This window comes from Bactrocera dorsalis, chromosome 2 (genome assembly GCF_023373825.1).
Source record: "Bactrocera dorsalis isolate Fly_Bdor chromosome 2, ASM2337382v1, whole genome shotgun sequence".
Lineage (NCBI taxonomy): Eukaryota > Metazoa > Arthropoda > Insecta > Diptera > Tephritidae > Bactrocera > Bactrocera dorsalis.
Window position 1 is genome coordinate 37,679,643 of NC_064304.1, and position 26,464 is coordinate 37,706,106.

General features: G+C 33.4%; 4 protein-coding genes across 5 annotated transcripts in view; 2 read left to right on the forward strand and 2 right to left on the reverse strand.

The window, feature by feature from the left end:
• The window catches only part of LOC105226408 (all trans-polyprenyl-diphosphate synthase PDSS1), a 79,733-nt gene extending 58,382 nt beyond the window's left edge, over positions 1 to 21,351 (reverse strand). The window contains exon 1 of the mRNA XM_011205269.4: positions 19,903 to 21,351. Within this exon, the coding sequence (XP_011203571.2) occupies positions 19,903 to 20,175 (273 nt within the window). The 5' untranslated portion in view covers positions 20,176 to 21,351. The remainder of the gene's footprint in view (positions 1 to 19,902) is intronic.
• A 336-nt stretch (positions 21,352 to 21,687) lies between these two features.
• Positions 21,688 to 22,636, forward strand: LOC105226405 (39S ribosomal protein L32, mitochondrial). Its single transcript, XM_011205263.4, has 3 exons — positions 21,688 to 21,872; positions 21,936 to 22,184; positions 22,247 to 22,636. The coding sequence occupies exons 1-3, from the start codon at positions 21,785 to 21,787 to the stop codon at positions 22,513 to 22,515; spliced, it is 606 nt and encodes a 201-aa protein (XP_011203565.1). The 5' UTR covers positions 21,688 to 21,784; the 3' UTR covers positions 22,516 to 22,636.
• LOC105226406 (methionyl-tRNA formyltransferase, mitochondrial) lies at positions 22,618 to 24,177 on the reverse strand. 2 transcript variants are annotated; one of them, XM_011205264.4, is made up of 5 exons: positions 23,836 to 24,177; positions 23,578 to 23,784; positions 23,299 to 23,437; positions 23,076 to 23,238; positions 22,618 to 23,016 (listed from the first exon to the last, which is right to left on the reverse strand). In XM_011205264.4, exons 1-5 carry the CDS (start codon positions 24,039 to 24,041, stop codon positions 22,643 to 22,645), a joined length of 1,089 nt encoding a protein of 362 aa, XP_011203566.2. In that variant the 5' UTR covers positions 24,042 to 24,177; the 3' UTR covers positions 22,618 to 22,642. The 2 variants fall into 2 exon arrangements, with proteins under 2 accessions (XP_011203566.2, XP_011203567.2); XM_011205265.4 differs by having other exon boundaries at positions 23,578 to 23,781; positions 23,836 to 24,163.
• Positions 24,178 to 24,541: 364 nt separating this feature from the next.
• LOC105226407 (protein spindle-F) lies at positions 24,542 to 26,341 on the forward strand. The gene is made up of 2 exons (XM_011205266.4): positions 24,542 to 25,500; positions 25,569 to 26,341. The coding sequence occupies exons 1-2, from the start codon at positions 24,735 to 24,737 to the stop codon at positions 25,940 to 25,942; spliced, it is 1,140 nt and encodes a 379-aa protein (XP_011203568.2). The 5' UTR covers positions 24,542 to 24,734; the 3' UTR covers positions 25,943 to 26,341.
• Positions 26,342 to 26,464: the final 123 nt, after the last annotated feature.

Consider the following 26,464-nt stretch of genomic DNA (forward strand, 5'->3'; position numbering starts at 1 on the left):
TGTAGCGCTTGAGACACAAAAGCACAAATCATCATCCCTTATCAGGATACAAATAATTGAAAGGACGTTTTTTTTGTGTGCAAATTCAATTTTATAAGAAACGTACAGTTACTTCACTTCTGAACCAGCTTAAAACAAATTTTAATAAAACAGACAACATTCTCCCAAGGATTTGAATTTCAATAGTTACTTTCAGGTGAGTATACTGTCTAGACGTGAATGGATAAGAGGTTTAGTAGGCGACTGCTGAGTAGGGACGTGGTATACTCCGAGAACCTTGAAAGCGCTCGCTCAATCCGTAACCAAACTCAACCAGAATCTTCAAAGCGATATTATTAGGCATAGAGAAGGCCTGCGAAGTTCTACTGACAAATAGCTAGACAGCTCTGATAGCCTTATCCTTGCTATAGATTAATTACAGCGTAGTTAACAAATGTAGGCAGGCTTTCAGCTCACTGGCAGGCCAACTCCACTTGTCCATAATGTGGGTGCCCGATCACAAGAACATTTGCGGCAACTTAAAATCAGATGCTTTGGATAAGTCAGAAGCCTCTCTAACGAATCCCATGGAGAGGTAATATCATGCTCGCTGGGAGCAATAAAAAAGGAGCTCAATACACAGTTGGAAAAAATCACTCAGAAAGGTGTTCTATAACCAAATGCAAGATAGCGAAACAGATATGGTCAAAATATGACAAGGCATGAGATAAGGACTTATTGAATAGATCCAGGAAAAGTACATATATACAAACTTACAGCTATCATATCGGGACATTGGGCGGTTTGAAGAACATGCGTTTAAAAGTAGTTTCATTGAGGGCACAGAATGGCTTTAACCATTTGCTTAGCGTGTGCTAGAATAGAAGAGCTTTGAACTAAACCGACTGGGAAAAATTTGTCATAACATACTTTACTATAGAAAAATAAGTGGTATATTTCAGCCAAAGAATTTTTAATTATTTTTCTTAAAATTGCAGAACTCAAAAAGTAACAAATGAACTATGCAATCGAAACTAGTCATATATCCACTGCAGTGCCCAACTCTTTTACGATTTTTTCTTCTAATTAAGATTAATATTTTGTGTGCCACTTTCAATTATAATGGCGATCAAATGCAACCGTGCGTGAATATTTCAAAAGTTCTGCACTTCACTAACATAGTGATTAACGATTTACGATTCAATTAAGTTTGAAAAATAAAAACCCAAAAACAAATAAAATAAAAATAAAATGAATTTTGCGAAAAAAAATATTGAAAAAAATACGAAAATCAAGGAGTGTGGCAAATAAGCATCCGCAACAATTATATTTGCTCGTGAACAGACGAGTGTGCTCGCTGGCAACAATTAACAAATGCATGTGTTTGTGTATGTGTGTTTTGTGCATGTGCTCATAAAATAATAATTGCGTTAATAACTCACAATTTGGTGAAAATGGTACTGACTATTACAACAACAAACACTGACCACAACTCAAACGCTGAACGAATGGGAAATAACTGAATCCATATAGATATGTACATATATACATATGTCTGCATAAACATATAAAATTGTATGTATGTATGAAGGAGATTCCGTGCGTCCAAGTTGCAAGTGTGAAATTCGCAATTGAAAACTCAAAACGGAGAAAAAAACAACAAAACGCGTAAATACCCAGAAAACTAAGATAATGATGATAGTAATCATTACATGTAATGCAATAAAAAGTAAATATACAATTGTGGAAAATGCGGTGTCGTTGGGGAAACCAGTACTAAGCATTGTAGTCGGCGAGCTTTATCAACAACAACAAATATGAGAGTAGCAATTTTACAACACCAACAACAACAATGATACTCGAAAAAATATAACAAAACATTCATTAGTCCGAGAAATATAACAATTACAATAAACATGTTGCTAGCAACTCTACAACAACAACAATAATGTAAGTAGCAAAATTACAACAACAATGCTAGTCGAAAAAATATAACAAAAAATTCATTAATCCCAGAAATATAACAACAGCAACAAATATGTTGCTAGCAACTCTACAACAGCAATAATAATGTGAGTAGAAAATTACAACAACAATTCGAAGAAAAATTTACAAACAAATCATTAATCACAGAAACATAACAACAACAACAACAACTATGTTTGCAGCAAATCTACAACAACAGCAGCAGTAACAAAAACAATGTCAGTCCCCATCTCCTACAACAAAAATGGCGTTGGTCGCAGTAAAACAACAATAAAAATGTCTTTAGCAAAAAGAACAACAACAACAGTTTTTACCAAACATATGAATGTATTTGTGTTAGCCGCATAGCTACTTTCAGCACTGCCTCGCGACCGTCACCGTGCACAAAGTCAGTAATGACCACAATTTGCAATAACGCTGAAAGCTGACTGCAACACTAACTTGTGGCACGCGCCAAACGCGTTCGACACACGTTGCAAGCTAAATGCCAATGGAGGGCACTCGTGCGCGCAAGCAATAAACAGTCACACACACACACAGGTTTATATCTTATTTTTATATGTGCACATGTATGTGTGTATGTGTTGTTGACACTATAATAACTAACAACTGTTAAAATTGTCGACAACGCGTTTTAAGTTTTCATTTATTTTTTCCTCTTCTTTAATTTCTTTCTCGAAACTCGATGCATTTGAGCGACACTTGCGCACATTGACTTTTATACCAATACCAATGCGCGCACACACATATACAAGTGCACATTTTTTGTCATTTTAAGTAATTATCAACGAGTCTGCAGTGCCATTCGTCTTTTACATTCGCTAAAATGCTCTTTATTATGCCTTTTTATGCAGGTCTGCACGACAGTGTATTTAATAATTAAAATTTTAAAATGAAACAATTTAGTTTTTCAGGTAATAAATCATTATGTGTGGTGTGAAAATGGTGCTTTTAATGATTTAACGTTGAATGGTTTGGCTACAAGCAAAGAGACCCAAATATTAACAGTACTTATGTATGTATGTTTGCTTGCTTATTGTCACCGTGGCAATATTTTAATTATTACTTCTTAAGTTTTTATTGTCATAACTTTATTATCTAAAGTTCTAATTAACGTTATTTTAATTTTTTTAAATATTTCTTAAAATAACCTTTCAAAAATTTGGCATAAAGAGCCAGAAGGCTATGCACAAGTACTTTATTTCTAAAATTCGTTTTTGAAGGGAAACCAATTTAACATAATTAAGGAAATAGTAAGATTTATTTTGTCATTAAATTTGGCAAAATAATTAAAAAATTTAGGACAGCTTTAGAATGTAACAATTTTCTATGCATACTTTTTTGATCAAATTTGACCCGGACTGGTTAATTTAAACCGTGCGTACAAACTATGTCGATAAATTTGTTCTTCTAATTTAGTTCAACTGCTAGAATGTAACAATTTCCTATATATACCACTTGATCAAATTTGACCCGGACTGGTCCATTTTAACTGCAAACTATGTCGATAAATGTGTTTTTCCAATTTAGTACAACCTTTGAAGTTTGTTCTTCATATGTCAACATTTTTTAGATATAACATTTGATCAAATTTGACCCGGATTGGTCCATTTAAGCTGTGCGTACAAACTATGTCAATAAATGCGTTTTTCCAATTTAGTACAACCTTTGAAGTTTGTTTTTCATATGCCAACAATTTTCTACATATATCATTTGATCAAATTTGACCGGGACTGGTTCATTGAAACTGTGCATACAAAGTACAACCTTGAAGTTTGTTCTCCATACGTCAATTAGTGTGCTCTTTATTAATCAAGCGATAAGTTTAACTGGCGATTTTATCCATAAAAAATAAAATCGAAAAACGAATTTGAAATTTTGTGTTTTCAATGGAATTACGGCTACGAAAATCGAAAATTTTGAAAATATTGCAGGAGTGTTTTGAGGAGCCTGCTTTATCGCAAACACAAGTGTTTGAGTGGTAAACCGAGTTCTGTGAAGGTCCACCCCCTTCAATGACGATAACATCGAACATTTTAAATAAACAGTGCTTGAAAGAGAAATTTCAGAGTATCTCAACATCTTTTATGGATCGACTCAACACATTTTGATGAATGGGTATAAATCATATCAATGCTAGACTCGTACCAAAAAAAACTGAATATTTTGCAAGAACGACGTCGTGTAGAGGTCGCAAAAAAGATGCTTGTCAACGTGAATCCTCAGGGTTACTCAACAAATGCATTTCTACTGATAACGAAAAGTGGTTTTAGGAACATAACATTGAAACTATCCAACAAACTCGAGAATGACGCTCCAACAATGAGCCGGAACCGAAAAAAGCCAAAATTCACTGAAAGCACTGAAGGTCTAGCTCCAAGCTGAGGCTTCTGAAAAATGTATGGAACATTAGTTTAAACATTGATATGCTTGTATTGGCTTAGGCGCTTATTTTGAAATCGTTCATAAAGATTTGTAGCAAAATATGTAAGAGTCTAATTTGCTGAGACTAGATAAAAATTTGAAAATTTTTATATGAAAATATTGTAATTTACGAGTAATGCATTGCTATACAATTGCATTACCAACTACGCAACAATCTAAGAGTGTACCAAAGACTTAATTGTTTCACCGATTTCATAACCGATGCGTGCCGTGGTCGTTGCGTGCAGACATGTGATCAGCAAGCAAAAATATGGAACCACCCACACAATTAAGTTGGCCAGCAGGTATTACAACATTTTATGCTCCGATTTTTAATTGTTTTTTTCTATGTATTATCGATAATCAATGTTTACTCTTCATTCGCCCGCCACTGCTTTGAAAAAATCTTCCGCATACCGTTAGATTGGCAAAGCAACCAGTAAGTATTACGCAAATTTATAGGCAAAGGCAAGCGAAAATTAATAAAACACGAAAGTAGAGGAGACAAAAAATATAAAAAATATATATATATTTTTAAAAAACATTACAAAAAAAAAAAATAAAAAAAATATTAATTTTTTTAATTTTGAAATACATATATTTTTAATTTTTTTTATTTAAATTTAAAATTTTTTTTTTATTTAATTTTTTTTATAAATTTACCTTTTTTAATTTTGTTTATATTTTTTTTTTAATTTTTTTTCAATTTTTTTATTAATTAAGAAAATAAAAAATAATTATAAAAACAAATTATAAAAAAAACTTTAAATAAAAATGTTTAGAAATTTAAAAAATTAAACAAATTTAATAAAACAAAAAATTTTAATAATAAAAATTACATAAAACCTAAGAATTAAAAATATGTATAAAACTTTTTTCTTTAATTGCAATTATTCTACTCACAAACATAACTGCTGTCTAAAATTATATATGCAACACCAATATTTGTAATCGAAAAGAAAATATTGCTGCTGTAAAGCAATATAAATTCGTGCACGCACAAACACGTATGTATGTACATATGTACACGTGTTATTACGCTTGTAAATGGCTTTTTAATTGCAGATTGCAGCTTGTGCTTTGCCATGTTGTTGTTGTTGCACCTGACGCTTGGATATCCAAAATTTGGCTTAGCTATCTTTTTCACCACTTTTTCTTTTGATTGTTTTCGCTTTTGGCAGAGGAACAATAAAAGCGTGACATGACGTTTTTCGACTACAAATCAATCGATTTTCGATGTGGATAATGTGTTGGGTTTGTTTTGCAACAGACACGGGGCGCAGCGGTAGCGCATGCCACAAGCGCCAGCAAAAAAAAAACAACAATCAAGTATAAAACAGAGAAATTATGAAAAAAAAATTATTCGCTGTTAGGTTTAATTTTTCGTTCGTCTGCAATTTCAAACACGTGCAAATACAAAAACAATGCAAGAGATGAGATTTAGGCATTCGAGGCAGAAAAAAGAGCTTTCATTTTTAATTTGATTCCTTCCAGTTTGGAAAAATCTTCTTACAACTACCTAAAATGGTGGAACTAGCAAAACCAGAGTATATATGTAATACAATATTCAAAGTCTAATACCGAAAATCCCGAAATTTTCTGTACCAAGTTTTTTTTTTATTTGAAAGCCTCGATATTTTTTCTTATGTTTTCTTGTTCTTTGAATGGTTGAATACTTTGAATACAAGATCGAAGTGCTTAATACCGAAAATACCGATATTTTATTTGCTATGTTTTCTATGTTTATTTGCTGCGATGGTCTTTATACTCTCTACGCTGCTTGAATCGATAGGTACTATAACCCGATATATTTGCGACATTTGCTATACATTATTTGTGTTGACCGATCCTTTAATCCCGAAAATCTTGAATTTGGTTCTATAGTATATTTTCTTTTGTACATTTACATAAAATTTTAATAATAAATTTCGGGTTCCCGAAATATTAATTTTGTAATCCCGAAATTTCGGGACTACTAAACGCTTCACTACACCACAATTTAAGTTTAGTAATAAATTTCGGGATCCCGAAATATTAATTTAGTAATCCCGAAATTTCGGGATTATTAAACACTTCACTACACCACACTTTAATTTTAGTAATAATTTTCAGGATCTGGAAATATTAATTTTGTAATCCCGAAATTTCGGGATTATTAAACACTTCACTACATCGCAAACATCATAAGATACACACCCTTATTGACTTAAAAAACCGCCAAAAATTCAGAATTCAGCTGCCATGGTATGTGATTAAGTCCAAATATTTACATAGAAACTAGCTTCACTATAACTTGGCTAACTAATAAAATATACATAAATGTATGTATGTAAATATGTACTGTGTGCATAGGCAGAAGCCGTAGCTGTTAAAGTTGCTAACTCAAGATCTCGATAAGAGAGAATTTTGTGAATTTAAATTTATACACACTAAATATTATGCAAATAAATTTTGTAAACTTGGGTGTGTTGATGCTTTAGCGGATCGCATTAAATATTTGAAAGCGAAATCAATATACCATGTGCTATATTTGATATACATACATAAAAGTTCCATTTGATTGTATTTACTGAAGAGCTGTAATTTGATTGGAAGTCTGCATTTTTATAGCGGCAAATTCAAGTTCACATTTTCATCCTAAATGAGGCCATAAAGTTGGCATTTACAAAGCTATCCAACCGAAAACTTGTTATTGATATAATGTGTTGATTGAATTTAGGTTATATGAGAAGAGTTAGGTTATGTAAGTAAATGCAATGGACAGAAATGTGTTTATCACTTAATGGTTTGTTATTGACCAAAAATTATTCTATCGTAAAATATTAGCATTTTATTTTATTGATTTTTAATTGCATATAAACTTTCCGTACTGCCATATTGAAACATGTTTATCTTGAAAGATTAAGATTTCCAAAATTATCTAAGCAAATGTCTGAGGTTTAATGATTGTCAATTTCATGTTTTGGTCTCATTTATGTATAAGTTACTACGACATATTCTGTCGCGTGCGTTCCATGAACTCTAGCTTTAGGCTAACACTTCTCTGTAGCGTCTTTCAAGCGGACGTGGTTACCATCACCACCATATTGATTGCCAAAGATATACTGCTCCTAAGTGCAGCTACTTTCGGAGAGTTGTGCATTCACTCCGATTGCAGCTATACTGGTTTTGAGACCGCTAAATTTGTGCTCAAAGCGAGTCAAGTCTATGATCTTATTAGCAATAGCATCAAGCTGCTCCCGTATTAGACTTGTTTTTGTGCCCGATCACAATGGAATCGCTAGATTCGCTTCTTATGTTCTAACGCTGGACTTTAGGACCTTTCGAGCGCTGATTGAGACTCAGTACTTGTGCGACTACAGTATCCATCGAAATTTCTAATAATCGAACATATTTATCAATGCAAAGATTTATTGTGAAAACCATCTGCTGTTCTGAGTCGACTTGGTATTTACAAAACCCTGACTCTGTTGAAGAAAATACGGAACACAAATGGAAGAGAAAATCTACCCAGTGAATATTAGCATCTAAAAGTTTAAGCTATGCGACTGAAATGGATTCCGTTGTCTTGTTTTTATGTTCCGATTTCAGCTTTTTAAAAGATCAACAAAACAATCTCAGCTAAGAGGCAATATGGAGATAGCAACCTCTAGACAGTCGAGTTCAGTAACCGTAATATGATAGAATCTGAACAGTGCCTTACAAATCGGTTAAGATACGTGAGTTAGAAAGAGGTATTCCAAAAAGTAATTAAATATACACGACGAAAAAAGCTCGATCCAATAGCCTTTTTGTGGAACCAAAAACCAGTATGAAGTAAAAATTTCTTCATCTGCATTAGTACTATATTTGGTAAAACCCTTGGTGGGTTTTCACCAACAAAATATAACTTTTGCATTGTCCAAAATTCCAGAACTTGTTCTCACAATAAATTACTCCAGTTTACACCTGTTATACAAGTAAATGAAAAAAAATATATTTCTTCTTCTGAGTTCGTCCAGAAAACACGTAAAAACAGTAAAAGATGAACAACAGTTATTTATATGTGTATCCAAGTAGAATTATCTTTTTAAATAGCCATATTTTGACAGATCACGTGTATGTAAGTAGCTATCATTTTATTTTTGTTCAGTATTGTTTGACATTTCATCATGGAAAGACAAATCGTTCAACTTCTTTTACGAATATTCACGTTCTGTTACGAATGTGTTTCGTGCGCTTCGCACAACTTATAGTCAACATAATAGGTTTAGTGAGCATACTATTCGCAACACCATCGCCCATCTTGAGACATAGCGTCCATTATTGGAAAATGTTCGACCGAAAAGGAATGACTTGGCGCATTTTACGTCGAAATCTTAGATTGAAAGCATGACCTTCCCAAGCGACATCGTTTCGTTTTAATCGCTCTTGAAATGTTCCAAGAAGATCCGACGTTTTCGAGCCAAAATTTCTTCAGCGATGAGGCCCATTTCTGGCTCAAAGGGTATGTAAACAAGCAAAATTGCCATATTTGGCCCGGTGGAATCATCGATCCATATTTCTTCAAAAATGATGCCGGTGAGAACGTAACCGTCAATCGCGACCGTTATCGTGCCTTGAAACTGACTATTTCATACCTGAAATTAAAGCTCGTGATCTCGGTGACATTTGGTTTCAAAAAGACGGCGCCACTTCCCACACATCACATCAATTAAAGGATTTGTTGAAAGAACCCTTCGATGAACAGATAATTTCACGTTTTGGATCAGTTGATTGGCCACCAAAATCGTGTGATATCACACTATTAGACTTTTTCTTGTGGGATATATACATACAGTCTAAAGTCTATGCGGACAGTGACGCTTTGATTCATGCCTTGGAGCAAATATCACGCGTGTCATCACCAGTCGAAATGCTCGAACGAGTAATCGAAAATGGACTCAACAGATGGACCAACTGAGACGTAACCACGGCCAACGTTTTGATTAATGTTCTTTTGAATGCTAATAAGCATTCCCCATTAAATTTGAAGTTTCTGTTTTTTACCTTTAAAAAAGTGGGGAACATCGAAATGAATCACACTTTATAACCCCCTTAACACTCCCTTCTGAGTACCACTGGTAAATCATTTAAAAAAATTAATTTTCAATAAAGAAAAATGCAGACAATTTGACTCAATTAAAAGCGCGGTTAACGACAATTCCCGACGGAAACTGTTATTACAAAAAAAAAATGCAGATAATATAGTAGGTAGTCGATATAGTAAGTACATATAATATATAAATAATTTTCAGATTAATTACATTAACAATTATGTACATATGTAAGTATGTAATGTATAAGTATATTGGTTCGAAAACTTTTTTGTTTTTGGAAATGTTGAAATGCGCAACCACATGCATACATAATTAAATTAAAGCGATTAAAGTGATTTGGAGGCATACCCACATACATACATACATACACTGCAGGTTAATATATATTTAATGTCAGTATGCAGGTTGCATGAATGAGTACGAATGCAGAGGTAAAAAAAAACTAAAATAATAATAATTTTCGAAAATCAAGTGGATTTTTGGCGCGTTCGAAGCCAAATTGAAATTCAAATTGCCAAACGTGCCAAAAATATGTGCGCAACGGTGTTTACGTGCCGATTTCTTCTATATACTTACACTCAAGCGACAGTTGGACAGCGGCTTGACGTAAAACACCAAAAACTGACACGACAAAGCAAAGAAAATTTTATTTAAATAAAAATTTAAAAAATAGTTACAGTTAAGAAGCCACAAATACCAGCAGCGAGTCATCAATAGCAGTCAGAGCGTTATAATGTCGTAAAACAACAACAGCAATGACGAAAAAAAAAGCTAAAATGAAATAGCGCTCGATTGTTATGTCAGCAAAAAGGGAAAGTAAGACTCATCCACATTCGTGGTATGCTGGTGTAAATTGTGGACGCAGCCAATGTCGCTGGCAAAGTCGCCAGCGTGCTGATAAAGACGAAGCCAAGAGCGGAGCGGCGCGCTAGCTTGGCTGCCAAGCGAAGTGAGCAAAGCTGAGAAGCGGCGATCAGAGCTGCGCGGGCAGTGCTGGCTGGGCTTGGCGCGGCTTGTGTGGCCAAGTGGTGAGGTGTGATAGGAAGACCACAACTTAGCATGCATTTCTTCTTCTTTTTTTTGTGTGTAAATTTCAATCAATGAGTGAGAGCGTCGCGCTTTGTGTCAAGCGCTGCGAATCGAGCGCGGCGACAGCGCCACCAACGCGGGCAGCGCCGTCAACGCGCTGCGCTCAGACAGCCAGCAGCGCTGTGAAGCCAGTTAGACATTTGCCTAACTGGCATTTAGTGGCATCTGCATGCGGTGTCGAAAATTTGTAAACACGCTTTGGATTGATTTTTTGGCAGCCGAAAGTCTTCCGAAAAATACCAACAAGCGCGTGATATCAGAATGAAAGTGGCAAGTGGCGGGAGCTTTGGCCAGCGACTGCGGCCAACAAAATCAGCATGAAGTTGACTTTATTCGGCGCTAATTGTAATGCGCCGTGCATGCGTCGTATTGTGCGCGCTGTGCGCCATCACTGTTAGCTTTTCTAGCTATTTTGTTTGTTTGTGTGCTTGTGTGTGCCTCAATTTTTATTATTTATTAATTTTTCGCTTTTTCTTTGGCACTCGGCACTGACGCGCTGAAGTAGCGTGAAAGCTGCAGTCAGCAACCGGCGAAGAAATGAGAAAGACACACACACACACGCGCACATACTAAATGGCAAAGGTGTGTATAAACTTTTTCAAATACTTGATACTGGCCAGCGTTGGTTTATTGTATAGTTATTTAAATTGTGTTGTATGGCAGCTTGTGTGTGTATGAGTGATTGTGGTGTCGAAAATGGTGTGCAGCGGTTCCGGTTCGATTTGATATTCAGGCAAACGCGTCACGTTTAGCTACTGTAAAAAAGCCTGAAACCTACAATTGAATTTAATTTATTAATAATGCAGTTAAGGAAAGTGTGCAATGAGCGCATTTATGCATTCGCAATGGAATCGAATTTGATTTTTTTTTCAATAATTTTTTATAGACTTCCATGTGTTTTTTTTACCGTTAACTTTTTTGTTATAATTGTTTTTCGAATTTTTTTTTTTACTTAATACAAATATTTATAAATTTTAGCTCTTTCTTATTTGGTTTATTTTATTTTATTTAAAAAAAATTAAAAAAAAATAATTGTTTTATTGCGTATTTTTTTTTATTTTTTAATTTAATGTGTTTTTCTAATTTTTTTTTTATATTTAAAAAAAATTAATTGTTTTATTGCGTAATTCTTTTATTTTTTAATTTAATATGTTTTTCTAATTTTTTTATAAATATTTTTTTGTTTTTTAATACTTTTTCTTTAATTCTTTTACATTTTTTTTAATAATTTTTTTTTATAAATTTTTTTTTAATATTTTTTTTTAATAACTTTTTATTAATATTTTTTTTCTTTTTTTGTTTGATGTGTTTATGCATGCGTATTTGCATATTTTTAAATGACTTTAATTTGTTTGTTCTACGCTAATTTTATTATTTTAACTTTCTAATATTGTTTCAATTTTTTATTCGATTATTTTTTTTAACTTTTTCTATATTTTTTTAATTAAAAAATTGAGTTTGTGGACATTTTGTACATCATTAATTATTTTTTTTTGCTTTTTAATTCAAAAAGTTGTATTTAAGCAATCTTTAATTAACTAACTTATTTGTTCAGCTTTTTATTTATTTTTTTTTTAGTTTATTTATTTATTTATTTATTTTTTTTGTAATTTAATTTTTTTTTTTCGTAATTTTATTTCTTTTTTTTAATTCTAATATATTTATTTTTTTTTAATACAAGTATCTTAAAATTTAATTTTATTTTTTGATTTATTTTCCAATTTTTTAAATTTCTTATATTTTTAGGTATTAATTTTTTTTTAAATTACGAGCTAGCAACCGAAGCACCAACCAGCGTTTTCGGCACTTTCAAAAAGTTTTAAGTCATCTCAGGTACTTGTAAATATCACAGTTACAATATAATTTTATTTCGGCCAAACAGTAATTACACACATGCACAACCTTGCCAACACCACTAGGCACTAAAAAGCTCAATAACATTCGCGAATTTTTTTATACATATGTATGTACATATATTTAAATGAATACATACGTGATTTGCACATATGTACGCATTTATATACTTATATGTGTACATATGTACATAAATGGTGCAAACATAAAAATGACTACACGTTCCAAGCACTCGTCATTCCGTTCATTGCCAATTGCAAACGCTATCAGCAACTAATTGTAGACTTTTACGGATTATGCCGCACTTTGTTGCATACAAGTGTTTGTATTATAGCATTGTTGTTGACTTTTTTGTTGGCTTTATTTATGTTGTTATAATTTGTTGTTATTTTTGCTTCAATTTTGGCTGCGTCCACTTGAACTCTATGGCCAAAAGCAAACATACACACATACATACTTTACAGTTATGTACATATCTACATACATATCAAGCTCATGCCAGTTTTAAATTTCAATAAAGTAGCTTGATCCCGAGATACTGCAAATCATTACACTCATTCACAGGCATTTCTGTTAAAGCCACAAAGAGATGCGGTGTCTATATATTCATATACAATATAATTTTTGTATTTTGTATGCGTTCGAATTCGCCAGCTTTCGAGCATTAATACTATTTTAACCGAATTCCCATCGCATTCCATAGCATACGTGCACACTCAGCTCATCGAGGCCTACTTCACAGCTGGCTTTTGACACCTGTAAACTGTTTTCGTGTCTGCGGCGGGCTTTTAGCTCACTTTTCATTTCAATTGTACGCGATTGTTTGCAAATATGGATGAATTTGTGTTTGCATTTCTTCAAACCGTTACTCTGCAATGTGATTCACACTTGACGTCTAATCTTTTGCGCACTTGAGGCTCCGCAATTATTGCACGATTACACCCATTGGAGCATACTCAAACAACAATATTTTTTTTTTGAGGCATTCGCTGAAGATTACAGCTATTATTATCGCTTATTTGTTTGTTTTTCAGATCAATTACAGCTGAAATGTGTTGAGTTTTGCGCGGTGTTCACCTTGAAATGTCGATTATAATTTAATATCTCTTGAGCTATCATTATGTTTATTGTTTACAGACATTTCTATTACATTTTTGATGAATTCACACTATGTTAAATGTATGTTGCATTGATATTCGTGTGAAAGTTGAAAGTTGTCGAAAATTTGCTTGCTAAATATTACTTTTTTACTAAAATTTAAATTTTTTTAGAGGAAATCAGCTTTATGATTTAACAGTTTGCGTTGGCTCTTAAACTGTTGCATGTCAAATGAGCGATGTATTGGAAAGAGACCAACTTGTCATGCATCAGCTGATAAATAGAAATATAAATTAATCAAATTCTGTTTTATTATTTTTTTAGCCACATTAGTCATTTCTCAAGTAACAATCTTAAGTAAAACAATTTGTCGGTGCAATTTCAGCCTTTTTGTTGGTGTTAATTGCATTCAGTGGAAATGTGTTAAAGTGGAAAAGTTATTTGTAGTTTTTAGTGAATATCAAATAACGCATGTTATGTTATAATAATTGAGCCTTTACGGATTTCATTATTATAATTGCTATTAAATTTTGTCTACCCTTATATTGTAGTGTGTTCAAAAAATAGGTCTTTTACTGAGCGTTGCTTCGAAAAAGCACAGGTAATGGTTACAAATATAATCGAGAAACTTATATATCGACTTAGTAATCTCACTATAATTAAAAAATAAAATCTTCTATTACACCGAAGCTATAAATAAAAAAGTTTTCCATACACGAACTTAAGTTTGATCGGCCACTTCGTGTGACAGCAATATGAAATAGTCCGAACTAAAAAAAATGTTCGAAGATTGTAGCGTTTTCTTGAAAAGAAACACATGCCAAATTTTTTGAAACTACCTTGCAAAATGAAAAAGTTTTCAATACAAGCACTTGATTTTGCTCGGTCAGTTTGTATGGCAGAAGCTAAAGTGATCCGATCTAAACAATTTCTTCGGATATTGTAGTATTGCTTTGGACAATAATCTATGCCGAATTAGGTGAAGATACATATTTTGTTAAATAAAAAAGTTCTATACAAGGCCTTAATTTTGATCGTTCAATTTATATGGCAACTATATGCAATAACTGTCCAATATCGGCAGCAGGATGGGCAGTTTTTGTGAAGAAAAGACCGTGTGAAAAATTTTAAATCGAAATGGAACTAGACAAACGTTTCCTTCTCGGTGTTACAAACTTCGTGGCAACCTTAATATATCCTATTGAGGGTATAAAAATCCTAACCAACAATGTTCTAAAATTGAGATTTTTATAAGAAATAAAAAGGGCAACAATACTAGCCCAAAAAAACATTTAAATTTTCTGCAATAAATTGTATTTTAACACCCAAATAATTATCTTATTAACTTCGTACATACATGGACAAATTATTAGTTCGACAAAGTGTTGTAATTGAAGCCATGAACAACTCATTAAAATAACTACACAGTTCATAAAGTTCGAAAATGTTGTAATACTTAAATATGTTTGCAGTTTATTTATTTACTATATGTACATAAGTGAACTACATATATGCAATACATTTGCATATATTAAAATGAGAATCAAATATGCATATATGCACTAAAATGTTATATTATGATGGCACAGCTGTCGGGCAACTGCAAACACTATTAACATTTGAACTAAATGATTTGTAAGAACAACAACAATAGCAACATATAAGTATATGTATATGTAGATTACAACTTGACAACTTCACTAACTGATGATGATATGGACACCTCAGTGAACTCCGCTGCAAGCAAATAGTATACACACACATACACCTAAGCTCAAATACATATGTATGAATGTAATTAGTGAAGTGTTAACACCTAAAAGGGTACAGCAAAAAAAATTAATTTGAATTTATAATATAAATGATGTCAACCACAAGTTACACATGCGCACAGCAATACATATACATACATACATAAGTATATCTAAATAAAAATGCGTGTCTTGCAATGTCGGTCACAATAACCAGCAGTCAGCGACACAAAAGTTGCTTGTAAGAAATATTTAATAGAAAAAAGCAACACACATACACGCACGCATGCGCAGTTAACACAAAAGCGAAGCACTTTCATTTTTTTAATAAATCAAACGCATAAATACTCAGCGCAAAGGCATGTCTTATGTTTATATATACTTACTTACGCATACATATGCATGTGTTTAAATGTGTGCAATAGAGAGTTTGGCCCCATCGTGCCTAGAAAGACGCATTAAAAATGTACAGCCAAATGTTTGGAGAAGCGTTTTCTTACAGAAACGCTATGGAAACAGCAGCAAAAGCGGTTAGAAAACGCAAATAGATCACAAGCATACATACATACAAGCGCAGTAGCTGGCACTATAAGCATAGCAAACGTTGAGGAATTCAATTCACACATAACTGTTAATATGAACTAATTTTAGTTATTGTTGTTTTTATTTTTTTTTTGTTTTTTACTTTCCAGACTGACTTAAATATATTTCACATTTTTGCCAACTTTTAGTGGGCGCAACCAATAAGTGAGCTAAACGTTAGACGAAATCGAAAGCTATGGAAAGGAGATGGCAAAGAAATCGGCACAAATATTCAAAAAAATAGAAAAACAAAAAAGCATTAACTGCGCTGCCGCCGAGCTGGCATACCCTTCACAAATGCAAAAGTCTCTATATCAGAATTTGATTTTGATCAGTCAGTTTGTATGACAGCTATAGTGATCGGATATGAAAAAATTATTCGGATATAGCAGCATGACCTTGGATAATATCTTTCTTTAAGATATTTTGTCAACTAAAAAAGTTCTCCTTACAAGAACTTGATATTGATCGGTCAGTTTGTATAGCAGCTACATAAACGCTTAAAGGGTCTGATATCGGCGATTTCGACGCATGAGCAGCTTTTTTAAGAGAAAAGGGTTTGTACAAACTCTCAATGTGACACCTCAAAACACGGGCTGTTACAAACATCGTGGCAAGCTTAATATACGCTGTTCAGGGTATAAAATATAATAAAAATTTTAAATATTAAAAAAACAATTTTAAATAAAAAAAATTAATAAAAAAAAAAATAGAAAAACTAATAAAAGTAAACATTAAAAAAAAAAAATTATATTGAAAAAATAAATAAAAAAAGCAAATTGTAAACAAAATTTGCAAGGTAAAAATTAGTAAAACAGAATACTATTTTATTTTTCCGCACAAAGCAGCTTAGCATTAATGGATTTCTGTGGCACTTAACGCACTACTGCGATTAGTGAAATCAATTTTGTGAAGTGTGAAGAAATAGTAGTTGCATCAAGGTTCCGCCATTGAAGGCCGCTGATTCATTGCTTTGGATGACAAAACTATTCAATTTGCTAACGGCTGACTGTCTTTTAAGTTACACCGTTCTTTTATTGGCAGCGAGCAAATAATCAAATATGTTGTTTTTTGTGCAGTCAACGCTTTCTATTTACGCTTATATACGCTTTTATTATTTGATTTTTGATTTTTTTATAGACGAATTTAGTTTGATCACTGAAATTTCTTTTCTGTTTTAAGATGCATGTGAGGAGTGTTTGTAAATATCTATTTGTGTACATTAAGACATACACTTACATACAAATATGAAGGTCTAATTCTTTGAAAGCAAAATTTCATCAATTGTTGTCAGATACGCCAATTTGTATGCGCATGCGCGCGCTCACCTGCCAGACCCACAACGCGCTGTACAAAAATTTCATACAAATACATTTGTAAGCATTTACTTTATGTATGTAGATATGTAAGTAAGTTTGTATATATCCCAGCCAACCACGGCTACCCGCTTGTGACAAATATTTCAATACAACTACACATTTTTTCTCTATGCACTAACACCAACGCACATTTTCGGGGTATTTTTTGTTGTATGATCACATGTATACGTACGTGAATGGGTAAAATATCCGCCCGGCCTAAGAAACACTCCATATGTTTACCACCACGTTTATCACCATGTTACCCATTAATTATCTAGTTTTTTACCCGCTGATGGTTGGCAGGGTATTATGGCACCACCCGCGGCACATACATACATAGATATGTATGTGAGGGTTTGAAAGCGCTTTTGAGTTTATTGCTGCATTTCTTATTGGCATCAACATTTATTAACAATGCTTCATTGTTATTGCTACACTTGTATAAGCGTTTATTGATGTTATAATTTCGGCGTCTATGTCCAATGTAGTTTTAATTTGAGTAAACTTTATAATAATGTCCCAGGATTTCGAGGATAAAATAGGTATGGGCGGATAGAGGAGTTTTTCCAGATCAAGAATATAGATCTAGTCGCAGAAAACGTATAGTTTTCGAGATATTTGCATTTAAAATTGAAATTTTTTACTATTTAAAGTACGTAATTTTTCCAATTATATTGTTCACTTTAATACACTCTAACACTTCACTAATACGTTTGTAAACATTTATTTAACATTGTTATTGTTAAATAATTTAATTAATAAAAATTATAATATTATTTTCGTATGAAATAAAAGTATCTTTTTATTACTTAAACAACGAAAAATGCAGCATAAAAGTTTTGATGCTAGCACCAAACTGTTTGAATAGCACTGTATTAGCAACAATGTAAACAAAGCTACAAGTGCAATTGCACCGCTGCCAACCACACAAACGCACATGCTTTCTAAGACACGCTCTCTCGGCAGGCACACTCTCTCAATTGTTTGCAAACCTAATGGTAAACAAGTAGAACAAGAATCCATGCACCAAAACAAAAATCAGCTGTTGACGAGAAACTGCTTAGTGAAAAACAGAAAGTAGAGTATGAAGGTACATGGCATATTTTAGTTTAAAGAACTTAAATAATAAAAAAGTGAGAAACGAAGAGAAGTGGAGATGGATGACAGCCGCTAGTATAACAAAAGTATAAATGCACAAAAACTAAATATTTATGGCAAATTTTTACTTTTTATATTTACCATATGAATTGTTTGAAGCAGTTACCAAAATTTTAGACAATTTCAAAAGTGTGTGTGTAAAACCAAGAAAAAACAGTGGAAGCCGCAAACACACCTGTCTCACATTTGGCCAACGACTTTTCTCACGTCATTATCACCGTTTTCATCATCAACGCGATCGTTGGTAGACAACAACAGACAGTGCATTGCTTTTCATTGCTCCATTCACACACAAACACTGGCATACAGATACACTATACACTATGTATATGCGCACTTTCTTACCAACAGCGCCACTTCATGTCCACACTTTTACGCTTAATGCACAAACAAACCAGAAAACACCAGGCAAACGCATGAATTAACAACAACCGTCAGCCAAACTATCATGGCCAACGAAAGTGAAGTTTGCGGCAAAGAAAGATGCCAAAGCGAATGAAATAACTGCCAACAGCAATAAATGAAGAAACGATAAAATAAGCCAAGACAAAGTAAAATGAAGACAAAAAAAGAGTCGTTACCAACTTAAAAGCCAGAAAGCAACAGGCGAGTGCATTAATTTCACTTTCGTTTGCAGCAACTTTTGCGCACAGTGTGTGGTGATGGTGGTGGTGGAAACTTTGTTTGTGTGCATAATGCTGCAAGTTACAACCGCACCAGCGCAGCAACCGCAGCGTAAGCACAGCAAACAACTTCCCAACCGCAGGCAATGCACTTTGCCGATGAGGAAGCAATGCAAAGCGACGTCATCGCACACAATATTAAGGATGATAATGTTGTTGATGCACACGAGTCGTTGATAATGATGACAAATGCTCTAGACCAACAACAACAACTGCTCCAACTTACTAATGTAGATACATATACATATGTTTCTATGTATGTGAATTTGTAGGAATCAATTGAGCATGGCGCAAAAAAACAGCTAGATAAACCAATTGGGAATGCGCGCCGTCGACGTAATACAGTGATACCTGCTACTTTATATAGGATTTTGAATCACAAACTGCAAACGACCGCAAAAAATTGGCAGCATGTGGTAGCAATACTCTCTAAAAAGTAATAATCGAAATGGATTAACGGCTTCTTGCAAATGAATGCTGACATTGAGACTTGTAACTGGTGGAATTAAAGACAATTAAATATATTAGTTTATAGATCTACAATATTGGAGTTTACAGCGTTACAATGCTGTGAGAGAAGAAGTAAATACGAAATTCCCTGGCCATAGAAAGAGGACATATTGGAAAGTCGTAATGATAAAAAAATGACTGGTTATTTAAACACAAGGAAAAAAAAGAAAAAGATAATAGAAAATTTTTTTCCGAAAATAACTTCCTTATATGAGTATAACAATACATATGTACTTTGGAAGTCCAAACAATTACTAGTTTTGAAAAATCCGTTAATTTGAAATACACATACATTACAAATTTTTTAAATGTAAATACACAAAATCATTAATTTTTCACAACAGCTTACCATATTGGCAAAATAATCCTGTCCTGTTGTTATGGCCGCGTTACGTTGCAATAATATGCCCACTCCGTGGAAGTTGCGTTGTGGCAAAAGCGAGGACATGCTGTTCGCATTATTTTTACACAGTAACGCAGCAGCAATGGCTGCGTTAGAGCAAAAGGATCTGCTAATTTTTTGTTGCCAAAACAATTTGCAAAGATGTTTTTGCGTTTGATGGTTCCGTGTACCGACGACCACGTTAAGTCCTTTACGACCGGAAGTGCTTAAACAGGCCATTTTTATGTGATTTTTTTGTAAGTTAACTGTTAAATTAACAACGATTTTTGAATTCTAAATTAGCACTTTTGAAAACACTTTCGTATGCGTTTTTAAATAATTTTGTATTATTGTTGATCATAAACTTTGTCTATGTTCAAGAGGTTTATTAAATAAAACTTTTTTGCTTCATTGATTTACACTTTTTTGTTTTAAAATAATATATAAATTTTGGGTATGATTATGAAACGCCCGATAGGTCCTGTATATGTTATCGATTTCAGTATTATATAGAGGAGTATATCTTTAAATATCTTTAGGAGGAAACATGTCACTCGCTTTTGTTTTCATTGATTTTAAGCCAAGCTTAATATTTTTTTATAATTTTTTTTTCAATTTAACTTGGAAACTCACTACTGGATTACTTTTCACAGATATTTAATTGACTGGACACGCACAACGTTGGTTAAGTTAAATCAAAACGACGTTATATTAATTTAATTTGATTTAGTAACTGAAAAACGGCAAAGACAACCACGGAACGACGATAACTTACGTCTGACTCCAGCAGCTCCAACAAAGTGTCTGTTGTCGCTGTCAACGATAGTGGCTTACGCAGGTTATTACAATGTGGCAGCAGCCAGGTATTTAAGCAGACTTGAAGAGAGCTTAAGAAACGACTGCAACGACAGTGGAAACTCGTTCACTTGGCTCGCTGAGTTATGTTTTGACGATGGTTACGGCTGCGCTGTGGTGAATATATGTGTATTAGAAAATCATTTCGTACTCGGAACTGCATATGTGGTAGTGCGATGAAACCGCGCACGTCGTGTTGGGTTTCTAGTGCTTCATTTGAACACAACTATTTTAAGACTGGCTCTAATTTGAACGAAGCTATTGCCGCATTCAACAAGTATTTTTCCTTATAAAAATACACCGGCTTAGCACGTAGCGATTAAGTTATTATTCAGCTAAGTTTACCGTCATGGCTCATGCATTCAATCCATCAACCTTTGAAGCACCTTAGAAATAACACACAGGATTAATTAAGTTTTATTTACAACAGCTCTAACTGAGCACTGTCAATACAAACTACTTTTTGCTAAATTTTCTTTATGATTATTTAACTATTTTATAAATGGATTGGAAATTGATTTGACGTAACTTGCATGTTTTTTTATTTTACTTTCACAATATGCAAAACATCTGTAGGAACAGCTGATTGACGTTGCCATCCATAGTAGTTACGTTTTAGGAGCGCCATCTACATGTAAAGTTCGGGAGAACTGGTGACGATATATAAACTTGCAAATGGGATCGTAATTAAATTATACAATTTCTTTATTAGTTCCCAAAATCGATTTATAGAAACAACACATTATTCAATCGATACAGTTTAGCGTAAAACATTCGTCATCTTGAAAACTCACTTTATATAAATTGTTAGCAAATTCTTTATAACTTTGTTCGATTTCTACTTGGTCATTATTGTCAAATCGCAGCATGCATGTTTGCCGATAAAAAAAAAAAACAAAACAGCTGGTTGTGCTGTCATTCAATTTTTCATTTACTGCTTGAATTTCTTTGAAAATTTTTGTATATTTTCTTAAAATAAAAAATAACAATAAAAATGTCACGAAATATCTATCAAAGTCTAAATTCCTTCCTAAATCGCCTTGAAAGATTCATATTTTTCGGACATCGCGGCCAACCGCCATGTATGTGCATACAATTGGTATAAGACAAATTGTTGGTTATTTAATCATGTTTTTCTCACACAGTGGAGTTAGCTTTGGTCGGCATGCCTAGTGTTGGATTGAATGCACCTAATAAATCTGATAGATTTAGCCTTAAGAATCTGTTAGGTGATGGCATTTTGTGGGCTGTGCCTAAGCATCGTCGTACCATTGAAAAACGATTAAATCGAAAATTTGGTTTGCCTGGATATAATTGGAAGCCGTTGGTTGCTAAAACCAACTTGCGCTCATGCAATCAATGTGGTCATGATCACGAACTGGGAGTACTATGTCGTAAGTTAACACTATTTCATTATTATGTAAGAAATATGTAGATAAATAATATTTAATTCTAGCTCACTGTTACAAAAAAGTTGAGCAGGAAACACGATTAATGCAAGAAAAAATTGAACAAAAGTTGGGACTGGAGCCAATTGAACACGAAGTTGTGGTACTTTACCAAGGGGAACAACTCGAGAAAAATGAAAACGGAAGCAACGATCGGAAAGTGCGCGTAGTGGAAATGGAAAAGCCACGACCTGTTTGGTTCAGTAAAAATCTAATGCAAAAAACTACAGCGCAACCGGCAGATACAAAGGAAGTTAAACCCTCGAATCTAGGTTGAATTTCGCACATCTTTATAATAAGCAAAACTGTTACACTATGTAGCAGCATGTTGCAAGAGTATAAAAAAACCTATTATCGTCAAAATTGTTAAAGTAATAAATTCTTGTTAACCAGTCAAATGAACTTTATTTACTTGTAAACGACAGTATTTTAGTGGAATTTATTTGTTTGAGGAATCCATTATTAAATTCTGTTGCAGTCATAATTTTTCTGCCTTCGACACGTAGTTGATGTATTTCCAAGTGTGTGTTGTCGGCGCAACGGACTAAAAGCAGACGTTTATTTCGGTCGTACAAAAATGAGCCACATTCCGCATTAGCTAAAGAAGCAGGGAGCTCTTTTACAGCAGGTAGTTTAACATCAATCACCTGAATGTTTTTATTCTGAAATCTCGTATTTAAGTGCTTAAATCCAAAAAGTGCACGAAACCTGCGATGTAATTGCTCTGCGCTTAATTGAGACCAATTCACATTTGTAATGGTCGATGTTATTTTGGGTGCTATAGAAGAACAGTATTCGAAATTAATAGAAAGTTTCAAAACTATGTGGAATTCTTACCAAATGTAGCGAGCTCATTATTTTGCTTTGTTGCAGATTCCAAACAGCTTGAGAAATTATTTAAAGTATTAACTAGCAAGTTAGCTCCTTCTTGTGCGAGTTTTGCATGAAGTTCCGGCATAAGAATATCCGCTCTTATTGGTATTTCACGTTGAGCCAACACCTTAAGAAAAAAGCTTTGATGTATGTACGTCAGCTGAAATTACTACTCCGAAAAACTTACATCTCCAACATCGAAGTGTTTTGGTTCAATTTTCATAATAGACACTCCAGTATGCGCATCTCCTTGCATTATAGCATAGATAATGGGCGCAGCACCACGCCAACGAGGTAATAAACTAGCATGTACATTAATCATACCACTGAAAAGTAAAAAAAGGTATTATTTTATCAAATCTATTTATTTCCTAACCTTTTGTTTAAATATTCTTCGGTCTCCTGAATGACAAAACTCAACCAAAAAGGAATACTCACATTTTTAAATCATTTTTTAAACACTTACTTTGAAAAAGATTTAATGATCCTCTCAGGTATTAAATGACCAAAAGATACTACAACACCTAAATCATATCCTTGGCAATCTTCCGGAAGTACCGGCCAACGATAAAGTGTCAACTGCTTCTGTTCTGCATAGGTACGGACACAATTTGCCGGATTTTTAAAAGATGTCACTACGCCCAGTAAGTTGCTTTCTGTTCTAGAATAACTACTAAAAACTATTTATTGCAAATATTCTTTTAAAATTAATGTTTTAGCATACTAGTTATTATGTAGCGCCTGCAGACTGGGTAATGAAAATGTGTCGGTACCGAAAAATAACACTTTCAACTTGGAATTTTTTAATAACTGTGCTGACTGTGACTGTTGACATTTCCATCTGTTTTGACTGAGAATTAAATTAACGCTTTCATTTATTTTTCTTCGATATTTGAAGAAATTTAGTTTAAAATTATTTATGCAAAGCATATTTGACTAAAATTAAAAGTTACACAAACAAACAACTAACAGCTGACCATGGTTTGACATTTCCTATTAAACACAGTCGATTACAGGTTAGTTTAACAGAGTTGTTAAAAATGATATATAGCAATAAAATTTTCACTTTTAAAAATATTCTTCTATCTAATTATACTTTTTGTATGTTGTCGTTTAGCTAAAAATAATTAAGAATGTTTTTAGTTTTCTTTTATTCCATTTTTAGTGCTTTCCGAACCGGTTTGCATATTAAATGTTGAAACCCATCTGTTATTTTCACTAAAGAAATTTTTAACATATATTACACGCATGCAAATTTTGAAATTTGGAATTATTAGACCCTTCAGAAAATCGGGAATCGATCATATTATTAATTATGATATTAACATTAATAAAAGATTTTTATATATTTTTTAAATGTTCTTGACAAACCACCTTAGTAGGTGTTTATTACGAATGGGAGATACAACGAAATGAAGACAATGCTATGTGTCAAAGATAAATAACAGTTAGTGCATTTTGTCTCACACTCAAATTCTCTTAAACTTATTTTCTTATTGTATTTAATATTCTATGATTAACTTAGATTTTAATATATGTTTAAATAATAATCTTCAATTACTAATGGTCATTTAAAGCCGAGAGTCAAATAAACATCACCACAAACACAAACAACAAGCAGCAATGGAATCGGGGCCAAACTCTAGCAATGTACTTGCTTCTGAATATGCACTACGAGTTGCACTACAAACTATGAAGGAAAGATGCCTTGCATTGCAACGTAGATTGACTGAGCTGGAAGAAGATAACGAAGAACTACGTGCACGTTCTGACCAAGTGAAACAAACAAACACAACACTAACTAGCAATGGCAGTGTCAATACTGAGGCGGGTGAATTGCTGCAATTGCGTGTGCAGGTCGAGGAGTTGAATCGCCAAAAAGAACAATTAAGCGAACACATCAATATGGTTTCAAATGAAAATCGAAAACTATGGTCGCGGCTGTCACAAATAGCCAAAGATAAAACCGGACAACGCGGTGCTACTATTGAGCCAGATTACACCATCGGCAATGAGACAGATGATAATCCAACCAGTCCACGTAATGGTAGCGGTTCAAATCAAAATCTTATACGTTCCAAAACATTTACACAACATTCGCCAAATCCTAATTTACGCCATAAGCTAATACCGAATGGTAAAGAACTTAGTATGGAGGAAGTTGCGCTTGAACAGAAATGTGACGTGGTCGAAGATAATGATTATGTACTACCAGCAGATGGCGACTTGGGATTCGCCTACTTAAATGTAGACGATAATAATGTCGATGATGCAGACTTCACTTCTGTAGCCAAAAAGTGTATGGAAGGGTTGCAGGAAATGCAACGTGAGGCGCTCAAGCAACAACAAGAACTAAATTCTGCACTTACTGTTATCGAGACCAGAATTGGTAAACAGTAAAAAAATTGACTTTTAACAGCACATACATTTATTAATACTTTTTATATATACTTACAGCACTGCAGCCGTGCGCAGATTGTGCGAAGAAATCGCAGAAACCCGAAATGGCTGACAAAAGTCTAGAAACTGACGAAAGTCTTAGTGAAATAATGCATATAAATAAGAATAACGTGTCCAAAAGCAACAAAGCATGGTCCGGATCTAATGAAGCAGTAGAAGAAGACCTGTCATGCACCAATGAAGCGGAGGAAGAAGAAACCTTCTTAGGCGTTGATGCATATTATGACAAAGTACAAAATGTACTCAATATGGATGCCGCTGAACGTGTGTGTCCAATGTGTGGCAGAAAATATGACGGCTCAATTGCGTGGGAAGCATTCCAACAACATGTCGAAGCGCACTTCCTCGACAGGGACGATATTGAATTCTGACAAAACCCGAAAATCTACTTTTCCTCAGAATTATGAGATGCACAGCGATTTAATGAAGTTATACTGCGTGCTTGTGGCTATAATGGACTGATTTTGTTGAAGAAATTAATTGATATAATAAATAGTGTGTTGTTTTGTACGAAGCCAATGGTGTAATACATTTACAATAATAATTATTTAAGTATTTTATGTAATATTATACGATGAAAATTGCTTTAAAAATGTATGGGAAACCGTATAGTATTCAGTATGAAGTACTAAATTATTCTACATAAATTTAGCTAACTCAAATAAAATGAGTAAATATATGTTATTAGAAGTAAATTACTTATATATGCATTAAATATGATTGGTATGTTATGTAAAATTACAAGAAAATTTTAAATATATATGTATTTAAACATTTATTTCTCTCTCAAATCTAAAAAAAGGTTTTTTTTTTTGGATTATGTAGTGGAATTTATATAAAAAAATATGAATTCAAGGCCAATGAAGTCGAGACTCCTTTAGGTTCGGTAAGTA